At 40.5% G+C, this 26,926-nt stretch overlaps 1 protein-coding gene across 4 annotated transcripts in view; it reads left to right on the forward strand.

The window, feature by feature from the left end:
• Cntnap4 (contactin associated protein-like 4) overlaps positions 1-26,926 on the forward strand; it is a 312,910-nt gene that overhangs the window by 142,889 nt on the left and 143,095 nt on the right. For all 4 annotated transcript variants that reach the window (XM_006530730.2, XM_030243313.1, XM_006530729.4 and 1 more), the window contains exon 4: positions 20,727-20,874. Coding sequence is in view for 1 of the 4 variants with exons in the window: in NM_130457.2 (NP_569724.2) it covers positions 20,727-20,874 (148 nt within the window). In the remaining 3 variants the exon portion in view is untranslated. The remainder of the gene's footprint in view (positions 1-20,726; positions 20,875-26,926) is intronic.

Genomic DNA, 26,926 nt, shown 5'->3' on the forward strand with positions numbered 1-26,926 from the left:
TAATTAAAGTCACCGAGCTAGCAAGCTTGCTTTAAGGATTCCCTTATGCTCTGTCCCTTGTGCTGGCATTATGGGTAGGCCTCCTTGCCTACCTGGTATTTATGTGTGTACTAAGGGATCCAACAGCCCTCATGCTTGCCCAGGAAGTACTTTACCCACTGAGCCATCTCCCCAGCCATCAGTAGGCAAACTGAAATAGCATGTAGAATTTAGTATGCTGCGATGCTTAGCAAGTATTCTGGATGCTTTGATTCTATGCCAAGCAAAGTATAAGAGCTAGCTATAAGGATTCTTTCTTTCTGTGAGGTCACTGGAACCCTCAGTGAGAACACATCAAAGAAGTCTGCCCACCTGGAAGGTCCAGGGACTACATATTACATGGGATAAGGAGGTTTTCAAAAAAAGGGGGGGGGGAGACAAATAAGAATTGAAAAGAAGAATATATTTCCTGTTTCCTGTTTGTGTATTCTTTTGCATAATTATGCTACTTATGTCATTAGACGTTGCTAAATAGAAGAAGTTTAAAAGAGACAGTCTTGTCACCTCACAAAATGATTACTAAATCTCTGATGCATCTTCTTCTTCCTATTTCATGATGCCTAGCCTTGAGTTAATTTATAAGTATGCTGATCATGCAATCATGTGTCACACTTAAGTAATGAAGAGAGCATACTAATTTTTCAATAGTCTGCAAAAATCAACATTTTAATTGCTTCATAATATTCCATCAAGCGCATGTGCCAGGTTAATTATATTTTAGTGCTCTGGACTTGAAAGTAATTTGACATCTTTAAAAAATGTATAGTATTAATTATAAATGATTTTAATCAGATGATTTTGGACATGCTGACATATCTTTCTGTAAGCCAGTGTGCTCGTTCATAGCCTATGCCGCTCTTGTGTGGCCTCAGAGAGAGGGAGAACTTTCAGTAGAATTGTGGTCATGTAGCTCAGCAATTGGGAGAGTCCAGGTAATATGACCTTGTTCCGGATGGAGAAACCAACCGCCATGTGTGTGTGTGTGTGTGTGTGTGTGTGTGTGTGTGTGTGTGTGTGTGAGAATTTGCTTTAGATGTTTACTGACTGAATAAAAATGGCCCCCATAGACTTGTAGGGAGCTGTAGCCTTTTTGGAGTAGGTGCGGTTTTGTTGGAGGAAGAGGGGCAGGCTTTGAGGTGTTGCATGCTCCAGCTAGTCCTAGTGTGACAATTACTTATGCTGCCTATGGTAGATGTAGAACTGTCAGTTCCTTCAGCACCATGTATGCCTGCATGCCAAGCGTTGCTGTGGTCATGGTGTCTCTTCACAGCAATGGAAACCCTGACCGAGACATTGATATTCAATGGGATGTTTTGATTTGTATGTACATTCTGTAGTGATCAAGTCAAGCTAATGACCACACTCCATCATCTGGCATCCTTGTCATTCATCCTGTTGAGAACGTTTAAAATCTATTCAGCAATTTTGAAGTAGACACAATACATTGTACCTCACACTGCTTAGTACAAATATCAGGAAGCAATTAAAATGAAGTTTCAAAATAAAGCAAAGGTTATACAAGTTTAAAGAATAGTCTGTTGGGATACTGGGCATTGCTTCAAAAGTATTTGACTGAAGATATACAATGCAAGTCAATGGATAATGAACTCACCACCAGTCTCCTGAACTAAGGCAAGCTTTTCAAGTCAAGAAGAAAAGTGGTTCTATTTTTAAAAGAGTCAATGCAGGTGCTCTAAGAATTCACATCAAATGGCTTGCAACTGTCTGTAACTCCACCTCTAGGGGTTGTGGCACCCCTTCTGCTCTGTGAGGACTCCTGAATACTTGAAAGTAGGAATGAGTTTGAGAGATCAGCTTTGGCTAGGTAACGACACCTTGTTTCAAAAACAAAAACAACAAGAAAATATAGGTAATTCAGAAACTTTGTAGGGAATAGATTTTTTGATGTTCTGTTCATAAAAGACTGATTAGTGATATGGTGGCTATATCAATTAGTTTTATTGAGTTTCTTTGCAATATGAACAGAAATTCAAATATCACATCATATTTCTGGTCTCTTTATAAAAAATATAATTTGAAAGGAATAAATGTACTTCATTGTAACATTTCCATGCAATATATATCCCATTACCCTCTTTTGTTTTCCCCTACCACCAATTTTATAATTAATATCTGTTAATAAAAACATAGAAAAAGAATGTTCTAAAAATGGGGGGAGGGGGAGAAGAAAATGCTGCCTTTGATAAGATAAGCTAACGCCCTAATCTCTAATGTAAAGTTCAGAACTTCCCAACACTTAGAACAGCTTAAAGTAAATAGATATTTTCTCACAAAAATGGAACCTATGATAGATGTATGCTAAAATACGTATGTTTCAAATAGAGAAAATCACCTGTTCTCTTGAATTCTGAGTAGCAAAAGACATAGAAGTAAAAGATTACTGTGAGGAGATGGGGAACAAGACTCTCGTGGGTGCAATCACCTTCTCTAGAATGATTCAGCCGTCACTCTCCAACGTGACAGTAGGGTACAGTGTTCTAGAGGCCGTGTCTGTGAAGCTACACAAATGATCATGGCTCGTTCCCTGTGGTGGCTGAGATCTTAAAACTGTTAGCAGTGAGCAGGGGGTGCGGGGGAAGAATTGCAACTCTCACTAACTTGTAAATAAATCCATTGTTTTGGAAATGTGTGTTTGCAAAGTAAACTTTTCTATATTGCTAAAGAATGTGCTCTACATGTGTGGATCATTTTATCACAAGTAATCTGCCTTGATTATTAATTTTAGTAAGATTTTTGTGATGCATTGAGAGGCATTACGTTAACTAGATGCAACAAAAAAATAAGCATCTTGCTTGTTACAAGAAAAAATTGGAAAATATTTATTAACAGAAAGGAAAGGAAAGTAATAAAATATTAGATTGTGTGTAATACACTTGCTATATAAACAAATCCAATGAATCTTTGCAGGAACTACTTCCTACACTCATTTTATACAACCCAGTTAACAACAACAACAACAACACTACCCATTGCCCATCCCCAGCTTGAATAACCATCAGCCTATGGCCAATCTTAACCCATGTCTTTCCTTTATATATTGCTTGTCCACCTATTATTATTTTGAAGCATATTTCATACCTAATAACATTTCACCCTTCAGTATTTCAGTCCAAATCTCTGAAAAGCAAGAGCCTTTCTTGATCAAAACTAAAAGATAATAATTCTTTTACGTTATTAAATAGCCAGTTTTGAAATTTACTGGCAACCCATGTTTTATGTTTCACACATAATCAACATTCTACTCATCCAAAGAGCTCAGTGCAGTCAGAAGGAAAGACCATTTCATGGTGAGAGCTGTTGATCTCCGATTCTGTGCTCTACTCATTACCTCATCCGCACAACCTGCCTCTCACTCACAATTCCACTCCCCAGGGATCTGCCAGAGGTCCTAGTGTTCTTAGAGAATGCTTATTTCAATTCTTACACCGCCATGATGTTCAGCCCTGAAGGCACACAACATCAGTGGAGGTCATTGAGCATGTTACTACTTTACTCATTATTTTTATAAGTTAGTCTGAGAACTTGTGATTATTCTGGAAGTCTTCAAAAGGCAACTGGAAAGTATGCAACAATGGACTCCACACTACAGGTGTCAACCAAGAGGAATTCCATTTAAGTATAAAGCCATATACCCAGTGCAGTACCACGGAAAGCTAGCAGGCTCTGCCTCTCTTTTTTTTTCTCATTTGAATTTCTTTGTTGTAGAGAGCAGCAAGGCATTTCATCTGGTTTTCTACAGAAAGTTATGGTTATTCGGTATATTATAAATAATGCCGTTTCTTAAAATTCAAATAAGCAGAGCTTAAATTAAAATACTTATACAGCATCATTAAGATTGTGTGCACTGTGTTTTATAAACTGACTTCAGAAGATGCCTCCAAACATGAAAAAGTTATCTGTCTTTAAATGGATGGTGCACCTTTGAGATATTTTTCAAATGTTAATCAACCAATCTCAGTTGCATTCAGAGAGAAACAATATGGATATTTAGGGACTGCTTGTTGCTTCACGACACTGTAATTACAGCTACTGAAATATAATTTCCAAAATTTATATGCGGAGGCAAACTAGTTAAAAAGGAAATAAAACTCTGCATTAAAGAAATTAAAACTACTTTTGTTGAAGTTTCTTTCCTAGGAAGTATTTTTCTGAAGAGCTTTGCTGCTCCGGTGGTGAAGTGTTTGCCTAGCACCCACAGACACTGTGTGAGAGCCAGCTCCGCCAGAAAGAGAGATAAAGGTGAAAAACATAGGGATGTCAATAGCATTTACATATGTATTTGGTCTTATTCCTCAAATGCAATCCATCAAGGTTCAATTGCAGGAGATGGTACGGATCTAGCTTTTAGCTAGCTGAGTCTTTCAAATTTTCCACCCAAATCATGAGATTTAGACTCAGAGTTGGTGTAAACCCAAGAGTGTCAGCTGTGAGCACTCACACTCTTCACAGCCGCACCCATGTGTGATGGAGACTGAGGATTAGGGAAAACAGATGTTAATCTCCTTTTCTGACTTCATTCTCCAGACTTTTAAGGTTTGTACATGGATTCCTGTAGCCAGCTTGTAGATGGAGAGTGTTTGGGCGAATCTCTGACTCCAGTTTCTCTAGTTGCTATATGGTAGAAGGACACACACACACACACACACACACACACACACACACACACACACACAGAGAGAGAGGGGGGGGGGAGGGGAGACGGAGAGACAGAGAGAGACAGAGAGAGACAGAGAGACAGAGAGAGAGACAGAGACAGAGAGAGACAGAGAGAGAGAGAGAATAAAAATGTATAGAGGTTCAGTTGTGGAGAAACTAGTGTTCCTTCCTTACAGGAACAAGTGGGGACTTTGGAAAATTGTATGAGCATCACACAGTGGTGGTGGGTAAGCTCCCTGGGCACAGTCTGGGCTTTGGATGACCATATAGGGAGCTTGGAGACAGCAAGCTGGAAGAACTCAAAGTTTCAACCAGACTGCAGGAGAAGCTTTCGTGACCTGTGGCACAGAATGGTGACTCTTATTAAGAAGGCATTGTGCATTTCAAAATTGCAGAAAGAGTAGATTTTCAGCATCCTCACTTAAAAAAAAATCACAATTACACGATACAATGGGTTTGTTAATTAGTTTGAATTATTTTATAATGCAAACATGTATCAGGACATAACACAGTACTTGAGAAGTACATAAAATTATTACTTGTCAATTAATTTTTTTTTGTTAAGCCCACATCACCCCCCTAAGTTTCTCAAACAATAAAAACACCTTTTATAAAAAAGAAAAAAAAATGAGACAAGGTCTTGCTGTGTAGCCCAGGCTGGTATTGAATTCACCATCCCTGTCCACCCCGCCCCCACCTGCCTCTCTACCTCTCAAGTGCTGGGATTATAGATGTGTACCTTCATAGCCTGATATCTGTGAAATATTTGTCTTCCAGATCCCAACCTTTCAATGGGTAGGTGGGGAGTGAGTGAGAGACTTCTAATGAGTGGAAAACTCTTTATCTTTTTGTATCCTTAATTTCTTTTTTATGCGGAAGGGATGAGGACGATATTAGGGTTTTGTTTGTTTTGAGACTAGTGATGGTTGGTGTACGGAAAAAAAAAAGTTGTCTGTAAAGATGAAAGAGTTTCTTTGAACTTGAAATAAATGAGCTTGTGCCATCTTGAAGAGCAGAGTATTTCCCAAATTGCAGACACCTTAGCATTAGAAATGGAGCACACACACTCCAACGTTAAGTGTTCTCTATTTTTTGGTTCCATTTATCTCTATCGAGTTACCCATGGGCATGGGAGACATTTCCTGGTCTATTGTTTTATTACACCTGGCAATGTTTCAAAGGCAATGCAAGAAGGCAGGTGCTATTATTGATTGAAATAAAAATTTGCACTACTCTCTAATGCGCTGCTCACTGTGTGCATTTAATCACTCTCAGCTCCCAGAGGACAAGCGTGTTTATCTCTTTGGTGACAAATAAGCTAAGAAAGACTATATATTTCTGATCTCCAATTCCATTATTAGTAAATAAAGTAGATTCTCTTCTGACTTTCAGAGTAATGAAACTCCAATTGTATGGCTAAATTGTAAAGGATTTGAAGGTCAATGAATCCAAGCCAATATAGGATTATATTTTATTGATGCGCGCGCGCGTGTGTGTGTGTGTGTGTGTGTGTGTGTGCACATACACATGCATGCGTGCATGCACCTAGGAGCATGTGCTACAGCATGTGTGTTAGAGGTCAGAGGACAAATCCCAGGAGTCAGTGTTCTCCTTCTACAATGTGGATTATGGGAATCAAACTTAAGTCATTGAGACTGGAGTGAGGGCTCAGGGATTAAAAGCATTGCTGGTCTTCTAAAGGACCCAGGTTCAATTCCCAGTACCCACATGGTAGCTCACACCCATCAGTGACTGCAATTGAGTCATGATGATCTGATGTAAGCCTCTGACTTTCATGGGCATCAGGCATATGCATGATATGCATACAGTCATATAGCCCAAATACTCATATGTATAAAATAAATCTAAGAAACCGACAACCAAAACCTCTCAGGTCTTGGTGACAAGTACCTTGATCCAATAAGCTGCCTCGTTGGCCCCAGAATTGTATTATTGTCTGCGCATTCTAAAATTATTAGATAAGATTTAAAGTTAGAGGCAATATTAAAAGGGAATATTATGGAAACCACTCATCTTTCTATCTCTAGAGTCTCAATGCTATAATTAGAAATACCCACACTTCACCTGTGTAGCCTGCAAGATGGCTCAGTGGGTAAAGGTGCTTGCCACCAAACCTGAGGCTCCGAGTTCAATCCCAGGGACCATATGGTACAGGGAAAGAACAGACTCTTACAGGTTCTCCTTTGGCCTCTCCATAAACAACACACCAGACATCCTCCACTCCAAATATAGACATTTTTTTCCTTGACTTTAGCTAGCTCCTTCCAGCGTTTATGTTATAAAAGGTATGGTATGGTTTGAGTTTTACATGATAACATAGTCGTTATTAGCTAACTATTTATATATATATAGTATTTAATATATATCGTAATATAAAATGTATCGAATACAGTACACACTAAAACCATAGTTAATAAATATAAAACAGCATCTGGCTTCGAGGCTACTCTATCCGAACTATTTTCAAATAATACGTTTAGTAATTCTTTGAGAATCTTATGCAGCGTATTTTGGTCATACTTCTTCTCAACTTCTCCACCCTCAACTCACTATCCACCCAATTTCAATTTTTGAAAATTCTTTTTGTAAATATCCTTGAATCCAATGTATGGTGCCCAGCTACTCTTGGGATTGAGGCCTGCTCTGGAGTGTGATCAGGGCAGCCTCATGGAACTAAAGAAAACTGATTTACTTTCTTTTAGCACGATAACATCACAATAGCAATTTAGCTAGTGGAGGAGCTGAATCTCTTTCCTTTGCTGTTATCTTTGTCTAGCTTGATCTTACCCAGGTCTTATACACGCTGTGTACATGCAATTGGGATTTCATATGTGCAGCTGTCCCACTGTGTCCACAACAGATTCCTGAATGTTGAGGGAAAGGCCATGTGTAGACATCTTATCTGGCTGAAAGTGCGGTCGTTTCCTTTTTCTCTGCATGTTGACTCTGTCAGTCTCCGTGTTAATGGACTCCTAGGGCAAACTGAAGCTTCTCTCCTGAAGGTTGCTAGATATACTGATCTATGGGTATAACAATAAGCCATTAGGAGTTATTTAAATACCGTGTTTATTTAGCAGAATAATTGTATTAGGTTAATGAACTATCAATTTGTCCAATTAAGCACAGTAAAGCAGACAGTTCCTTTTAATCTGCTTGGAAAGATCACTTGAGTTGGCGCCACTGTCTAAGGAACATGTTGAAGTTTTCAGTTGGGAAAGCGATTGGTAATTCGCTTAATAAGTGAAGGACGTCTTGAAGGGCTCTGAGCACTAATCAATACATGAGGATCTTGGTACAAAAACATTTGTAGAATGTCAAGGGGAATGAGCAACAGTCCCACTTTAAATCTCATAATCTTCTTGGGGTGGGGGTTCGATTGTACACCCTCCGTACTGAACAATAGCTATTTTAATGATAATGGTCATGAGAATGCCATTATGCTTTGTAATATTAATGATAAAAAGAAAGATGCTAATGGGGCTCTTTGTGGTACAAGGCGTGATAGATTGCATGATATCTAAAATCCAAGGTTGAAAAGCATTTCTCTCAGCGTTCTTAACGACCTACAGAAAAGCACAGAAGGGGAACTACACCATCTCCGCTCTGAGCTCTTAGATGAATCCACCCAGATATTTAAATCTTTATCATCTTCCCAGAACTGTTTATTTTCTTTTTTCTTACTAAACATTATTTTCATACAGTGGATTTTGATTATGTTTTCCCTCTCGCCAACCCTCCCAGAGTTTCCCCATGTCCCCATTTCCCCAAGCACAGAACTCTGTGTTCTCTCTCTCTCTTTCTTTCTTTCTCTCTCTCTCTCTCTCTCTCTCTCTCTCTCTCTCTCTCTCTCTCTCTCTCTCTCTCAGTACACAACAATGAAAATTAAAACAATCAATGAAACAGTAAGAAAAATGGAACAAAACATAGCAACCACACATATCCATGGAATTCATTTTCCATTGGCTAAGTACTGCTGGGCATGGGGACTACCCAGGAGCAAGACTGATATACCCAGGGACATTCCATTGAGGAAAACAGATTTTCTGTTTGCCAGCCATTATTAATTGCAAAAAACTTCTCAGTTAAGGATGGAATGCCACATCTATTCCCCATTTCAGTTCTGGAAACCCATCTGGCTTGTGAAGTTTTGCAGTAAGATTTTTTGCAGATACTGGTTAAGGATTTGAAAACTCACAGCCTGTGAATTTTCACTATGTTGGATTTGATCAAATTCTCTTTCTGCATCTGTTGGTAATACCATATTTTCTTTAGTGTGATTAATTAGATTAAATGATTTAAACATGACAACAACCTTTGCACCCTAAGAATAAGCTTGACTCAAGTCTGATTTATTATCTTTTATTCTATCTGTACACATAGCATCCTAGATTCATTTTGTTCTCCTTTTTAAGGGTTGTAGGAACTATGTTCAAGAGTGGTCGCTGACTTTAATTTTTCTTTCTGTAAGTTTACCAACAAAATTTGATATTGTTTGTACTATCCTTGCAAAAGAAGGTTTTGTAAGTTCCTACCCTACTCCTCCTGAGTTCTTTGCCATGTTTTCTTTTGCTTTATCTTGAGTTTGAAGTTGATTCTTGTTCTCCAGCCTTCTTGGGTGTGTAATGGTGTCTGTTGCAGATGCTGGAGAGGTACCACCCAGGACTATTTTAACTCTCCCGTCTCTCCATCACTTCCTTGCTTCTGATTCCCTACCACTGTACACATGGCCGGCTTTTTTAATTGTCCCACATATTCTGGGAATTCCCCCCTGGTTTAGTTCTTTTCTTACATTGTAGTCCATCACATTACGTTTTCTTCTCATCCACCATCCAAGCCCCTGAGCGTCTCTGGCTATGTTGGATTAATTGACATACCATCAGACGGCTCAGACAACACCAGTCTTCTCTGTTGTAAATACTTGTTTCACTTTGAACTTTTCCTTTGATTCTTTTTTTTTTTTTTGAGTTTTCATCTATTTGCTCATACGACCTACATGCTCTTGCGTGTTAATCAGTTTTTTTCAACTCTAGCTTTTAACATATTGACCCCATAGTTCCATTATCTGGGCTGTGAGCTGTTTTTGCTTTGTTTTTTGTTTGTTTTTAGATAATTATTTCGTTTTCAAAGACTTTTTTTTTTCCCTTTTGGCTCTGTGCATGGCTGTGTCATGGTTTTGCTGATAGCTGTCAAGTTTGCACTCACAATCAGGTCATCAGTGTGAGAATTGACATAATTCTGCTAGGAATCCAGACGTGTTTAACATTCGCACCAAGACCCCTGGGTGTCAAACACTTAGTTTCAAACTCAGTGCATTTGTTTCTGTCTCACCTTTTGACTTTGGGTTACTCCCCAGAAATGGCCAATTGTTATTCATGATATACTAGAATCTTGTAAGATGATACCACGTGTGTGGGGGACTGTGTTCTATCCAATTCCAAGTAAATTTTATTACTTCAAATGCCTTTGTCTCAAAAGTATCACTTCTATCAAGGTTTCTCTAGTACTCTACTCTACCTCCTTTATGGTGCTGAGTTTCAATCTGTTTGACAGAAGCCTCTCTTCTTTTGACTTCTTTCTCCTGGGTGAGACCAGAAGCCTTGGGAGGCTGGAGGGACTGAAGGAGTTGGAACTATCTCTGGAAAAGCATTTGGCCAAGGGAGTGGGCTTTTGTTACAGAGGATTTGATAGTCACCATCTCTTTCCTCTGCCTGACTAGACTCTCAGAGACTCTGATTCAAACTCTGTAACAGGTTTTGGATGTGAAGGGCTCAGAAATGGAATCCTCAAATGTCCCACTCATCTGGTAGTAGCTATATACTCTGAAACACTCATCAGAGATTTTTATGATAATCAGAACTAACTCTAGGTGCCAGAAGTTTTAATTCCAAGTTGACACATCTGTCTTTGAATGAGCTTGTCGCTTTACATTTCACAGTAGCGGTTTTGCATGCGAATGAATCAGTCAATGCAAACTGCCTTAGCAACTTGTCCATAGACACTATTTTCTTGTGGTCCCAGAGACTGTCAGGGTGCATGTTAGGTCAATGTATCTGATGATTTGGTTCTTGGTTGGGTCTTGTGATGGTTATCATCTTGACTGGATTTGGAAACAAGGAGGAGACATACCTCTGGGTGGTCTGCGATAGCATTCTCAGAGAGGTTTCATTGAGAAGGAAAGAGATGTAATGAATACGGGGGTCCACCATCCTGTGTTCTAGGGTCACACACTGAATCAGAAGAGGGGAAAAAAAGGAGAAAATGAACTGAGCGTCAGCATTCATCTCTCCTTCTTGACGATGAATGGAATGCAACCCTCCACCTCCTGCTTCTGCAGTGTGTGTGTGTGTGTGTGTGTGTGTGTGTGTGTACATGCCCATGTGCATATGTCTGTGCCTGTGTGTTTTCAGGACAGTAATTTTTCCTGTAAGAACATCCTTACATGCTACTTATCATTTTCTCATGTGCGCAGAATATTCCATGAGAAAAACTGCCCAGGTAGTCAGAGACCTCCAGGCTATCTTTCTAGTCACTTCTGCTGGCAGCAGGAGGCACTCTACCTCACTGAGTACCTTGCCACAGTTTCAATTGGGAAAATGGGAGTATTATTACCTTTTACTTTTAAAAAAATATTCTTGAATATTTTTCACATGATATATACATGATCTAGTCTTAACCCTCCCCCAATTCTTCCCAGATCTCTCCTCCCTCCCTCCCTCCCTCCCTCCCCCCCTCCCCATTCATCACACAACCTCATTCTGACTGACTCTCTGACTGTCTGTCTTTCTCTCCAAGCAAGCAAGCAAGCCAACAAATAAACGTACAACCCATAAGTCAAAACATTACTCTGGGCCCTAGGGTTTGACCATTTCCAAGTCCCTGTACCTAAATTGTAGGCCTTTAAGTTTTGACACAAAATCTCCACAGGCCCAAAATGTATTATTTTCCTTCTGAGAACTAAATGTTTACTTTATCACCTGAGCTTACATTTCTCTTGCTCAGAAATCCTTCTCACATCTGAAGAGAAAGGGCCTTAGATATTGCTTCTTCTTATTGTTATTATTATTATAGTTTTCTTCTATCATATTACAGGTATTTATTTTTATATTTTCAGCTCCACCTCTATTTCTGTTTTTGTTTTTGTTTTTGTTTTTGTTTTTGTTGTTGTTATTTGTTTTTATCCTGGGGTTTGTCCAGAATCTGCTAGTCTAGCATTGAAATAATATGAGTATCACATATTTTCAGACTCCTAGACTGCCATTACTGTTAATGCAAAAAGTATAACCCAGAGGAAGTACATTCACACTGAAAATTAGTCAGCTCAGCTCAGTGTTTTGTAGCTGTGGTTATAATGTCTTCTTTGATGTATGTTTGCAAGTTTTTCTTATTTGGATTCATGTTGGCATACCTTTCACTTTTCAGCATCTTTTTTTTTTCTTTGCTTTTCTTTTGCATTCTCCACCACTAAAGGACCTCTGGGGAGGTGTATTTAGTCAAGATTTATAACTGACATCAAATAAAGAAGAGATTTTTATTTGACGGCTGTGGCCGTGATTCAGCCAGTATCTGTGTGCTAACTGATAATGGCAAAATAAGTTGCATCTGGAAACAGGTCGCACACAGGTCGCATGTAGGTCACTAGAATTCTCGCAATAAAAGAGATCAATAATGACAAGAGGATTCTCGTGTTTGCCTGTCTGTTTGTTGTGTTGAATTTCGACGGTTGCTGCTGTTTACCTTGGCTGGAGCTGGATCGATTTATATGCAGTCTGAGTCTGCTATGTAACTATGTATAACAGGCCTCCTGTTTCTGATTTATGACAGTAACATTTCATAGCTTCTTATGAATTGCCACAGGCAGTGGTTTCTTAAACATCCTGGCTTTTATACATGGCTTGTTCAATTAATATTTGAAAAAGAAATTAGTGCTGTTGTACCTTGCTAGAAACTTTAGAATCACTTAGGAAAGTCTTTAAGATCCTGTGAAAAATTTAAATTCATTAACTCATGAATTATCTTGGCTGCATATATTTTTCAGTACTGAAGATCAAACCCAAAGCATTGTGCATACTAGGCAAGCACTGTGTCAGTAAAATGTATCCCTGCCATGCTTCAAATATATTTCCAAGTCATCTATGAACATCTGGCGGCGTATGTAAGTCATCAAGTCAAACAGAAAACAAAAGTACAATTAAGCTTTTCAATTTTTATCACATAAACCTCAGTTCTACTTCTAGATAATTCACATATCTAATGATACTATGGCATAGCCTCTGACATTCTGTATCTATGAGGGATCACTATTCACATGCAAGCCAAGAGTCTTATGAACAGTGCCTTTGATTTTTTATTCTTCTACAGAAAGTTAGAGAAAAATATAAGGCTTAATAGAATCTTATTCCAGTCTATGAAAGTCAGTGGGTAGAGCTGCATCCAGCTAAGTGGCATTGTTCTCAGACATGTGAAGTACGTTACATATGAACTATTTATGAACTTGTTAAATATGAACTAAAGAGGGAAACACTTTAGCAAACATGTCACACTTCCTCCGGGGTAGGTGTTCTGCATCTGGGTTCTTCTGTAGTGTAGCCTTTTGATGACTTTGCTAAATTATGAGCTTTGGACTCAGAGTAGCCTGGAATTACATTCTTACTTAGCCACTCTGTAGCCGTGTGACTTTCAATGCCTAACCTCTATAATTTTCATTTCCCTCCGTTGTAAAGTGGGTACAAAAATAACTACTTTGCAGGGTTGTCGCCAACATTAAAGCTGCATAAAATGCTTCAGCTGCGTCCTGCCCTGAGTGACAAATTTTTGTGCTGAAGACATTTAAATTGATAATGTAGAACACAGTTGCATTGTGCTGTAATCCGGACGCCTGTCTCCTCCAAGCTTTGGGTGTTGGAATCCTAATCCTTAAGGCTGTGGCCTTCTGGGGATAGGACATGCTGGGACATGATTAAGTTCAGGGTGTTCATGGCGATAAGATTAGTGCTTTTAACAAAGAGGCTCATGGGAGCTATGGGAGGTCCTCTGTCCTTTCTACCATATGAGGATTTAGCAGAAAGACAGAATTATACAATTCAGGGAGTGGTTCTACCCAGAGATTCTATCTGCCAGTCTTGACTGTAGACGTTTTAGGCCCCAGAATTAGAATTATTGGAAGTAGACTTTAAAGATAATTATTTGACAGTTTCATATACATATATGATGAAATTTAGTAACTTTAACCCTCCTTCAGACTTCTTATCTCTTTTTCTCTTCCACTAAACCATTTCTTCCTCCCAACAAGTTGTCCCAGCTTTCATACCTTCTGCCCCTGGCTACTGGGTATGACCCATTGAGTCTAGGGTTGTTTGCATGGGCCTGGGTGGGGTAGTTACTGAAACATATGCAACTTTTCAGCGGTTTATAGCACTGAGGAAAACGACAGCCCTTCTCCCAGCAACTATGAAGTGCTAACAGTCCCTGAGGGAGGACTGGGGCCTCAGGAGTCCCCTCCCCAATCCCTGACGAAATCTTGATAGGCAGGACCCAATCTGGTATACCTGTTGTGCAGACAAACACGGCTGCAATCTAGTTCAAGAATGGTGGATATGTGATATCCAAAAGATTTATTAATATTAACAATAACATTATTAATCATTATTATTCTCTGTGTATCCCTCTATCCTCTGGCTCATAAACGTTTGCTGTTTGCTATTTGAAAACCTCCCCTGAGCTTTGGAGAGGGTGGTCTATATATCCCATCAGGGTCATTCACTTCAGCATCATACATTCTAGGCTTTTGACCAGTTACTGCTTTCTACATTCGCTAATGACCATTGTAATGGGAACCTTCTCTGGTGATGGCTGAGTCCAGCACTAACTAGCAAGAACATTTAGAGAAAGGACCCAAGGAGCTGAAGGAGTTTGCAGTCCCATAGGAGGAACAACAATATGAACTAACCAGTATCTCCAGAGCTCCCTGGAAGTAAACCATCAATCAAAAAAAAAAAACCACATGATGAGACTCGTGTCTCTAGCTGCGTATGTAGCAGAGGATGGCCTACTTGGTCATCAATGAGAGGAGAGGCCCTTGGTCTTTTGAAGATTCTATGCCCCGGTATAGGGGATTGCCAGGGCCAGGAAGCAGGAGTAGGTGGGTTGGGGAGCAGGGACAGGGGGAAGGGGATAGGGGATTTTCAGAGAGGAAACTAGGAAAGGGGATAACATTTGAAATGTAAATAAACAAAACAAAACAAAACCAAAACCCAACATCAACAAACCCAAATCCACAAAACAGAAAAACAGACTTAGTGTGGGTTACTCAGTTTGTGGTAGCTTGTGAGTACAGCTTGGTGGAACAAAGACATTATTTCTTCTCCTTCTTAGCCCTAGCAAACCCTTCTAAATTCCTTTTGTTCCCCTAAAACTTGGGAGATTAAATAGGAAGCTGTAAAGACAAGGACTTCTTTCTGTCCTAGGAGGGTAGAAGGCCACAGGCTCGGACTCATTCTTGGAGAAACATTAGTGCTTTTCCTGTCACAGTGACCAAACTCCTGACAAGAGGCCCCTCAAGGAGGAAGATCTGATTTGGCTATGGTTGCGGGGGTCTATGACAGAATTCAGGGGGAAGCCATGGCTCCAGGCAGTTCTGTGGCCAAGGGAAAGGGTAGCAGCTGTTTGCTTATACCACAGCTGACTAGAAAGAGAGAGGCCAGGAAGCAGAATTGTGCTGTAGACTTGAAGGTCCACACACCTCGGAACAGTCATTCCTCCAGTGAGTCCCCTGCTCTAAAATCTTTTGCTGTGTGGAACAGCTGGAGCTGGGAACAAGTGTTCAACTGTGTGAGCCTGTGGGAGACATTCTATGCTTCAACCACAGTAGCAAACACTTGAAATGCACGCTCCAGGCAGCTTTCACCTGTGAGGTGGGAAAATCAACTTCCTGAAGTTCTGAAGAACACCCAAAGGACTCTGACTATAAACTGAACGCGGATGGAAGAGATATTGTTCGCGTAATACATTATTTTGAAGGAGTATAGAGAAGGGAGAAATGTAATTAAAATATGGCCTCAAAAATAAACAAAAGGAAAAAAGAGAGAAAAAGAGACATTCAAGCTCACTCGTTTCTTGCTGGCAACTGGATCCCAGTATTTACAAGCTGAGGCAGGGGGATGCTGAGTTTGAAGGCAGCCTTGGCTACACAGTGAGTCTTTGTCCTTCTCAAAGAACAAAACAAAACCAACAAAAAATCTTTGTGTTTTTTTTTTTATGAATTTTGATGGTATGTAAAAAAACATTTTTTTCCCTAACAGATTGAAGACTGTCTTGTAGGGACAGCCGGTGCATTTAAAACTTGACAGTAGGCCTTGAAATTTTCATTTACAAGGTATTGCAGGATCAGTCTTGCACCCCATAGACGCTCTGAAAACTTTCTCTGAGAGCATTGAGTCAAAAAAAGCTGAATCTTGGTTATTCGAGGATTTCACAAAGGTAAACAGGTTGGGCAGCAGAAAGCAAAGACTGTCAGACTGCTTTAGCTGTGAGGGAGGGTAACATTACATTTTTCCAAATGACTTTGCAGTGGAAAGATGCTTTAAGGTCTCTGAGAGTTCCTGAAGGATGCTTCTGCCAGTCACAGCACAGCCTGCACTTCTTGTAGTAACGTCTTAATTATTTTTTTTAAATGATTACTAAAAAAAGAATGCCAGCTTATTTAAAAATCTCACGTTCTATAGTCCTGGGCTTCACAATTCTGCAAGAGAGAACTGCTAAAATTTTTACTGTGCCAGGGAAGGTATTTGTATTACTTATGCAAATTATATATATATTTTACACTTGCACTTTATGTTTAAAAATTTAAATAACCTATAAGTCAGTCATGTTAAAAAATAAAAATCAGACATTGCTGTCCGCATGCATTCCCAGGCCATCTGCCATTCTGTTATCACTGTCAATGTGAGAATCTTTTCCTCCCCGTCCCTTAAGCTGAGATCCTCACAGTACATCTATCTGAATGTGTGAAATTCTATTAATTTTAGGGGAAAAAGTGATATCTTTTGGAAGGTCATTTAATTAATCATCCACCTGTTCACTTGGCAAGGGATTATAATTACAGATTACATTAGTCCGCCAGTGGCACCCAGGAAATGGAATCACAAATATGTGATAAACTGATAGATAGTGTCACTTTAGAATCCAGTATCCAGAGACCAGGATCTCAGCTATACTCGCACACTAGCTTGTTAAGAGGAAAACACATAAGCATGTGTGCACACATATACATGTGTTTGTATATGTGCCTAAGGTCAACATAACATGAATATACGGGCATGCATACACATACCAATGTCTAGGGTCTCCATGACACATAGAAGATGTGTTCGCATATGTACATACATCAATGCCTGGAGTCATCATAACAGATACACATACATGTGTTCACATGCATACACACACCAATGCCTAGGGTCTGTGTGACACATGCATATATGTGTATATGAGAGTGTGAGTGTGAACGCACACACATATCTGTGCTTGGGGGCTGTACAACTGAAAGTTTTAACATGTAGTTCAAGTTGGAAAATGGTACCTTACCTTACCCCTCCTAAAAGAAAAATTCGACCACATGGACATGCAAATTTCAGGTGTTAGACTGAGGAGTCTTAGTTCCTGGGAACCCTCTGAGTGAACCATATGGAGCCAGGGATCAATGCAAAAGCAAGGGGAATTTATTGTTCCAGTGTGTTGGGGTCGTCTTGCACCTGAAGGAGAGGTGGTGACCCCAGGCAGCCCGTTCAGCCAGTTTGTATACAGTTTTCAGGGGTAGAATAGAGCAACAGCCACTAAACACAATGTGGTTGGCAGAACGGTGTGACTTTTAAACTGATTGGTCCTTAGGGAGTGAAATAGCAAGGGCTTTCCTTATCTGTGGGTCCCCCCTGTGGTCTTTCTGAGGAGTATAATAAGCCTCTCCCTTCTGGAGGAGAGGGGTGCCTTGCGGAATTTTCCGAAGGTCCTGAGATGACTTTTCATAGGCAGGATCTCATGATTTCCTCAGAAATGGAAACCACTAAGGTAGGTGGGGAGTGGGGGTGGATGAGTGGGGGTGGGGGCGTTTACTAGTGTGATAATCTTTCCTAATCCTTAGTAAAGTGTTTTGACCGCGGAAATAGGAAATATGGTGGGACTTTTTAAAAGGGCTGATGGTCAGAGTCTAAGGACTCTAGCCAGCCTCCAACTACAGTGAAATCCCTGCTTGGTTCAAGGTGGGCCCAGCTGCAGCCCAGGCAGGTGCTCAGCAGAACTGCAGTAGTAAGCGGGCAGTGATAAGGAAAAGTGCATGAGGAACATTCCTGGGGAACAAGTATGTCTGAGACACACTAGATCATTCCCTGTCCTAAGAGACATAGCGCATGGTTCTCGTCAGCCTGTGCTCCAAGAGGCCTCGCAATTGAGAAGCGTGCTGAACTTTGTTTAAATTTTCTTTTTAAGCCTTGTCTTCCTTAAACATAAATGCCCGAGGATCTTGCTGAGACGAAGCAGGGATTTCACTGTAGCTGGAGGCTGGCTAGGGTCCATGCTTGTAGTGGAACGCCCCCTCTAGCAGGGTAAGATAAATAAGCCTGGAAAAAGAGTAAACAGAAAAGGACCCTTCCTCCTGCAGAGGGTGAGAAACTCAAAGAAAGGAGAACTGGAAGATCTGATGTGGGAGCCCAGACTTTACCTTAGAAGATGTGAGCAAGAATGAGGCCTTCTCAGGCGGAGGCGGTATGGATAGCCCAAACAGGAAGTGACTGTACACGGTTGCCTTCTGTGCAAATGCCTTCATCAGGACTGAGTCATGCCTTTTCAAGGAGATTCAGTGGGGCTACATTCCAGCTGTGGTTGTTACACTTGATGAAGTCTTTGGGTTTTGACCGCAAGCAGCGGGAAGGGGTCCTGCACTCCTCCTTTCCAAATCTTACTGGCTGGTCACCAGGGAAACCATTGAGAGTCTGGGTATGAATGGGGCCGGGACGCAAGAATGAAAGGTCCAAGACCAGGCTTTGATGACAATTCTGATGAGACCATGCTTTGTGGAACTGGGTGGTCATAGTAGAGACGGTAAACCAGGCTGTATCAGTTGCTTTTCTGACTGTTGTGACTGTACACCCATCAGCAAGTAAGTGAGGGGAAGAGGTTATTTTTGGTTTATGATTTGAGGCTAAGTCCAGCATGGCGGGGGGGGGGGGGGGGGGGTAACCATAGCAGCCAGAGCCTCGGTCCGGAAGCAGAGTTTGGTTTCTCCACTTCACACTTCTATTCATGGGATGGTCCCAAACCCATCTGGGGGTATCACCCACTGACACTGATGGTCAGTCTTTCTTTGTGGAAAACCTTCTCACAGATGCGCACCTAAGTTAGTTTCTTAGCTGGTTCCAAGTACAGTCGAGTAGCAGATGAGGATTAGCTATTACGGGTGCCAGATTTCAGATTTAATTTGCAGGTGGAAATGTACAGTTGTGGAGATCCTTGTGGGGTGCCAGCCTGAAAAACCGGGGGAATGGGATGCTGATGAAACAGAAGAAACGAATTGATCACTCACGGAATCAACGGGAGTTGATTTCAAAACACGCAACTTTTTTTTATTTTTTTATGTTTTTAAAGAATGTGTTAGAAAATATTTTGGTACATAAGAGTACTGACTGGTAATACTGGAATCTGCTGTCTGCCTCTTAGCCTTCTTAGCTGGTCCCTTATTGATTAACTTTAAGGAGACCCAGCATAATGAGTCTGCATATTTCCTATGCCATTCCTACATATAGAAATCGTGACAGTGTAAACAAAAATAAGGAGGAAGAAGAGTTGGAGGAGGGGGTGGAGAAGAAATAAGGGTGAAATATGGGTGATGGGAACAGCTTCTCTATCATACTGATTTCGTCATATGTGAAGTCCCATGATGTGGCAGATAAACATGGCTCCGGGCTGGAGGTATGACTTAAGATGTCCCACCTCTGGTTTCCGACACCCACAGGGACTCTTACAATGGGAATTCCAGTTTCAGAGGATCTGGTGCCCTCTTCTGCCCTCCCCAGGCACCAGACATGTACATGGTTTGTGAACATTCATGCAGACACTCCTAAAATAAAAATAAATAGATCTTTAAATGTGTTTCAAGTAGCTAGGGTGCTGAGTTCTATGAATATTGGAGGCAAGCTATACATCAGCGAATGTGCCCTAATACTGCGTAAGGAACACAGGCTTACTCAGTGTGATGGTTTTGCAGACGCCAGAGATTTTTTTTTTGCACCTTCCTGACCTTTAATTTCCTCATCTGCAAATTGACTGTGCTGGCTTAGCATCATTCCAAAGGTCTCTCTCGTTTTCCAGAGCCAGAGCCTGTAAGTCTAATCACGGGTCTTTCCAAATTCTCATTGCTTCCAGTATCCCTTTACGGCAATGGACAAGACTGAGGCAGTGTGCTGATGAAGCTTAGCAGCACTTATAGAGTGTGGCTCCTACTTGGGGGGGAGGCTTTTGTTTATGCTAATGAGGGAGCCGAGAAAGAGCAATAGCCGAAACAGGTGAGCAGTTTCTTTGCTGAATCAGGTAATAGTTTTTCAATACTGAGAGATTATTTCCTCGGCTTCTGCACACTGTTTGCAGTGCTGGCAGCCACTGGCGCGGGGGCACTTTTACGTTTAATCCGTGTTTTGCTGAAGCAATTTTTATTGAGGGTATTCTAGTCGAAAGCCGCTCTAATAGGTGTGATTGCAATTTAATACAAAGTGTGACTTCTTTTAATACAAAGAAACGGAGGTAACAGTCACTTTGTGCATGGAGAGACAAAACAGTTCATCTGATTTCCTTAAAGGAAGTGACAGTTTTCACAGGGCAGGGGTCGGGGGTCGGGGGCGGGGACCGGGGGTGGGGGCAGAAGGAAAGGCCATCTTTGCACACAGACATTCTTCCCAGGTGACGCTGACAACCTCCAGATAGAGATCCTTCTTTTCCTTTTCTTCCAGGGATTTTCTGGGAACGCGAACGCAGACAGCGTTGTGTACTATAGACTCCAGCCTTCAATCAAAGCCAGGTTCCTACGCTTCATTCCTCTAGAATGGAACCCCAAGGGCAGAATCGGGATGCGCATTGAGGTGTTCGGGTGTGCATACCGTAAGTGTTTTGTTTACCAAACGTGTTGAAATAGACATCAAAGGAGGTGCTTGAAAAGCCAGACTGTACAACGGAAGTCAACTTTGTAGGTATGAAGAAAGACATGAGACAGGAATGACTCCAGTGGAAGGCCGTTCTCGTGACCACATCTGCTAATATTTATTGGAGTGTTCGACTTTTACATTTTAATTCAGGGATGAAGCACGTGTGCTTTCTCTTCTTTCATTGTGTGTGTGTGTGTACGTTACAAAGCTATCATTACTAAATAGTCTGAGTATTTGAATATTGCATCTCCTCCAGTGGTTATATTTGACTCCATGTTAATACTCTGGCTTCAAGAAAAGAGACAAAGCCGGGTGGTGGTGGCACACACCTTTAATCCCAGCACTTGGGAGGCAGAAACAGGCGGATTTCTGAGTTCGAGGCCAGCCTGGTCTACAGAAAGAGTTCCAGAACAGCCAGGAATACACAGAGAAACCCTGTCTCGAAAAGAAAAAAGACCTCACTCCATTTAGTATGTATGACCAGCCAGCTTATATGAAAGCTGAGTATTTTTCTCTGTAGCCTAAAAATAATATCCCAAGGAATTCATTTTTTAAAATGTGCCATGCCCTCAGCATAAATTAAAACAGACAAGGAAGACCTCTGCCAGAATATAAAATGTCTTTGAAATATCTTCACTTAAAAAAAGAAAGGCAGGGACCACAGATTTCACTTAGACTTCCCGTGACGAAGCATTCTATTACATGTGTTTGTTTGTTTCTGTAGGGAAGGGACCTAAGAGTTGTTGATAGTTCACTCAAGCCACACCATTCTAGGAGGGGCTCTGCTATTATAGAGCAGTCAGTTGGTTAACACGATCTACAGCAATCAGGCAAACAAGCTGGGGTTTGGAGAGATTCAAGCATTGACTCAATAGCTTACAATTAACACTTGGGAAACTCCAGGATCAAACACAGATCTGTTCAGTTTTACTACATCATTACCCCTCTAGTAAAATTTCATTTACTTTATTTATTTATCTTTTTTTAAATTTTTTTGCCACATTTTTAAAAAAATTAATTTAGCCCTGTGTTTCTGTGTGGGCTTGTGCATATATGGGTAGATCCCCTTGGAGGTCAGAAGATGGCGTCAGATTCCCTGAAGTTTGAGCTACAGGTAGTTGTGTATTGATGAATGTGGGTTCTGGGGATGGGACTAGGGTCTTCTGGAAGAGTAGTTTAGGCTCTTAACTGTTAGGTCAACCTCCCAGATCATTGATGAAGTTTTAAAAACTCTGGCCAAGAGATCATATTGTATAGACTGCTTGGAGCTCCCGTCACATTTTAATGGTGTACCTGCTACCCAATGCCGCCATCAATATTATCAAACAACAATTTTTGTCCCCTTTAGGCTTCTAGTAAAACTGTAATGATATTTGATGAAACAGTAATTTAATTAGCAACAGCACCAATACCAATATTAATAGTATTAATATTCCTGATTCTAAAACTAGATAAACTTGCCTGATTGCTTACTGTATGTACTAGGGTGTTTCTTTTTGTGTATGTACAATATATGTATGTGTTTTCTGCATGCTTATGTATGTGTGGTTGTGTGTGCCCATGTGTGTGGAGGCCAGAGGTTGGTATCAGGGGTCTTTCTCTATCATTTTCTTTGTTTCTGTTTCTTCCTTCCTTCCTTCCTTCCTTCCTTCCTTCCTTCCTTCCTTCCTTCCTCCCTCCCTCCCTCCCTCCCTCCCTCCCTCCCTTCTCTCTCTCTCTTTCTCTCTTTCTTTCTTTCTTTCTTTCTTTCTTTCTTTCTTTCTTTCTTTCTTTCTTTCTTTCTTTCTTTCTTTCTTTCTTCAAGACTTTCACTGAACCTGGAGTTCACTGACTCCAGTAGACTTCCTTGGGAGCCCACCAGGATGCTTCCATATTTGTCATTCCATTGCTGAGGCTACAGGCATGTATCACTTTGACTGGCTTTTCAAATGGGCACTGGGAATCTGAACTGAGTTATCCAGTTCTGTGAGTGCTTCTTATAGACATTGTACAAAGACATGTATGACATCTCAAAGGAACCCAGGAAGCTATGGCAAGAGAACTCTTCTGTTTTCCCTTTTCACAAAAGAGAACTAAGGCTTGGGTTGGTTGACTTGCAAAGGCTACATAGACAGGAAGTGGCAGAGCTGGGCTTGCAGCCAAGTCTCCTCCTGGAGCCCAGGACTTGAGCGCCTGCATCCTCCAGCTGCTGGATCAGAGAGATGAGTTCCAGGGCAGCTTTCTTCTCACCATCTGCCCAGCTGGACTGCTGGCTTTCTTGGCTTCTGTGGCACAGATTAGCTGCTCTGGGTGTGTTAGTTTCTCAGTTCATAATTTTCAGACCTGGAAAACAAATCACCCTTTAAAAAATAGCATACGACAATCGACAATCAAGTTCTAGAACCCAAAACTTGGACAAACGGGTGTATTTCTAACATTTTGTTGTTGTTGATGTTGCTATGGTTGTTATTCTTGTTGTTTTTGCTGCTGCTGCTTTTGTTGTTATTGATTGGAGGAGTGTATCTAGCACCCACTATGCACTAGACAAATTCTCTACCATGAGTCTATATCCCCAGCCTGTCTTTAGATCCTGGAGGTTAGCCAAACTCACACATGCATGGCAGACAATGAAGGGAAAGAAAACCAGACTGCATTGTATTGACAATTGCATTCTCTATGGAGCACTCATTCTGCAAAAATATTTATCACAGCAGAGTAAGAGCTGACATTGCTTGTGGATACACTGTGATATGGATCGTGTTTTCAACACAGTCAAATTTTTACGTTTTCTAGGGTAAAGTGAGTCTTGAGGAAATGAAGCAATCCAGCTATGTTCAATACTTAGTGGCACCTTTTGAATTCTGACTGTAAATTCCAGGCTGTTTTGCTGAAACCGAATTATTATGTAGAATGCTCACAGAGTAGTGCCTACTGAGGTTGAGAGTTCTTTGAGTTCTCTCTGATGCCACATGACTAAGGATAACCTAAGTGACTCCCTAGTGTCTGAGGCCTATGACTCTTTATCTATCCATCCTTCCTTCCTTCCTTCCTTCCTTCCTTCCTTCCTTCCTCCCTCCCTCCCTCCCTCCCCCCCTCTCTCTCTTTCTTTCTTTCTTTCTTTCTTTCTTTCTTTCTTTCTTTATTTCTTTCTTTCTTTCTTTCTTTCTTTCTTCCTTTCTTTTGTGAGTACGTTTACTGTTTTGAGGATAAGCATTTTCCTGCCCGCCAATCAGTCTCCTTTTCTCACTGACCCATGACTTAAGTACCAGTATATTTTAAACTCAAAAACATAGAGTAAAATGCTAAGACAAGAGCTGATACATGTAAAATGATACATGTATAGTTTTAAATTGTTAAAGATACAAAGTAATACGTTTAATGGGAAGATAGTCTCAGAAGTGAGCTAGAAACCAACTTAAAATTTGCTTGGATGTAAGTGACTCTGAGGAATGGGCTGGATATTGACTTTAATCCTTAGGCTGGATGATCTTCATGATCACATTCTCCCACTATTTATACCATCATTCCTTGCATGAGTATTAATTGATTACATATGATACCATAAAGTCAACACATATTGAACAGCTATTATAAGCCAAAGAACATTATTTGTAGGTCTTTTCTCATTTAGTTTGAATAGCACAGAGGAATAGGTACATGGATCTCACTATTTTATGCAGGAATAGAAGGAGACAAGCAGAAACTCGTACCTAATGAGCCATAGACCTGCTCTCAGTCACTGTGCATAGACATAGCTGGAACCTTTGGCTTTCCTTATTCATGGATGAAAGGGCTAAGCACTCACTGCAACCCTTTGTTTGCAACTCTTTTGAGTGGTGTAGACAAGATCAGGCTGAATTTGTTCTAGACATAGGAGGGCATTCCTCCACCACATCTTTCAATAGGAAACAATAGTATCTGGGGTGAGGGCAAGGTCTTCCTCCTGGATCACAGCCATGAGATGGTCGTCTATGCTCAGTGAAGCAAGCCTTTTCTGACTGCTTCTTCCCATATGCACACACCTAACGTAGTTTGTGGGTAGGTTTTGTCTGTGCCATTCATTCAAAAGCAGTGCCTACCAAAGTGTCTTACATCTGACATAGAAGAAAGGGGACCATAGAAAAATTCAGAACTTTGTCCAAGATCAGACAACACACATTAGACCTAAGATCTAAAATGAATGACATCACTTTCCAAAGTTAGTGTTCCTCATAACTACTTGGTCCCTATATCTATTCACAAATAAGCATGCACTGACATTTTCTAGAAGATAATTTTACTACATATTATATATTTATTAAGTATATTATATATAAAGTATGAAGTATGCTATATGTACTATATATAAAGTATAATATATACTATATATTGTATAAAATATACTATATAGAGAAATTCTGAAATAGCATATATTTTATTAAATAAGATAGGCAGTGCAATGTTGAAATACATTCTACTCATCAAATGCAAAGTAATGTAGCTTGTAAGATGCTGTAGCATATAAATGTGAGGAACAAAGATTGAGGTTAATAAAAGGAGTTGATAACAGTACATTTTGAAATTAAGATGTATTTTCTCATAGCAAGCTTGGAGGAGATTCCAGATAGAAAATGTGATTCTATTCGGTCTGATGTAGAAAAGAGGGTTGATGGGTCATGGAATAACTGATTTTATTCCATAAAAAAGCGATTCTGTTCAGTCAAATAAAGGACAGAGTGTGGGTGGATCATGGGATAATTAGCTTTAATTTGCAACTTGATACAACCTGGGATTATCTGGGAAAAGGGTTTCAATGAAGAGGTTGGCCATGTTGGGTTGGTAGACAATGTCTAAAGGGAGACTGTTTTAATTATGCCAGTTGATATGGGAGGTGCCAGCCCCCTGTGGGAAGCACCATTCCTTAGGCTAGAGGATCAGTTTGCATTTGTCAATGGTGTCTTGGACTAAAATGAAGGTTACAGGTTAGAGGGTTAAATACGTAGATAGAAGCAGAATTTGAGACTTTTGATGGCATCTGTGCAAGACAATTGGTGTACCACTGGAACAGCAATCCATGGAGACAGAGAAGGTCAGTATCAAGAGTCCCCTGAGGTTACTGAAGCATCAGAGCTTGGTCACTGTGTGAGTGGACACTGAATCATTGCATCACTGAGAGGTGGTATTATCTATTGGGACAGGGCACACTGGAGAACGAACAGGCTGTTGAATTGAACAGAGGGGCAATTAATCCTGTTGTTGACTCATCAAGTTCAAGTGCCTATGAAACATGGAGCCAACTCCAAGCCTTTAGGTTGCCCATATAGAACTGAAACATTCATAAATTCATTTCTTAGTAAATTATAAATTGTTCTATGTCGGCGCTAATAAAATAATGAAGCACTAAGTTTTAACAACTATATGTGCATCATGAAAAATGGAAATGCTTCTCTACAATTGGAGCAGGCCATTCATGTACTTTATTTATTTGTTTTAATAATTAATATATTTTGTCACTTTTAGTGCAGCCATGCACATGCCTGTGTGTGTGTGTATGTGTGTGTGTGTGTGTGTGTGTGTGTGTGTGATGGTGCACATATGGAGGTCAAAGAAAAACTCTCAGGAGACAGTTCTCTCCTTCTTCCACATAGGGACTAATGCTCAAACTCAAGTTGACAGGTTTGGCAGCAAGCACCTTTACCCAATGAGCCCTATTTTTCCCATTTTTTTGACCACCTTCTTTACATTGTGTCTAATACACATGCCTACTAAAGTTATAGACTCAAGATGCCCTGTGAGCATTTCATGGAAAATGGCTATTGTGAGACCCACATGTACTTTTTTATAGCCCTCTGCCCCAACAAGTTAGAGCCAACAACTGATTATGAAGAGATGCCAGGTGCGTGGAAAATCCCTATCAAAGAGCCTGCTCCACTTTAATGTCAGCAAACCTGAAGTTGTCTCCTGAGTAATGAGAGAAGCAGAAGCTAAATTTTATGACATCAAAGGGAAAGTATAAATTTTAGATAATGTTGGCCCCTGCAGTTGTGAAC

This window comes from Mus musculus, chromosome 8 (genome assembly GCF_000001635.26).
Source record: "Mus musculus strain C57BL/6J chromosome 8, GRCm38.p6 C57BL/6J".
NCBI classification, from domain to species: domain Eukaryota; kingdom Metazoa; phylum Chordata; class Mammalia; order Rodentia; family Muridae; genus Mus; species Mus musculus.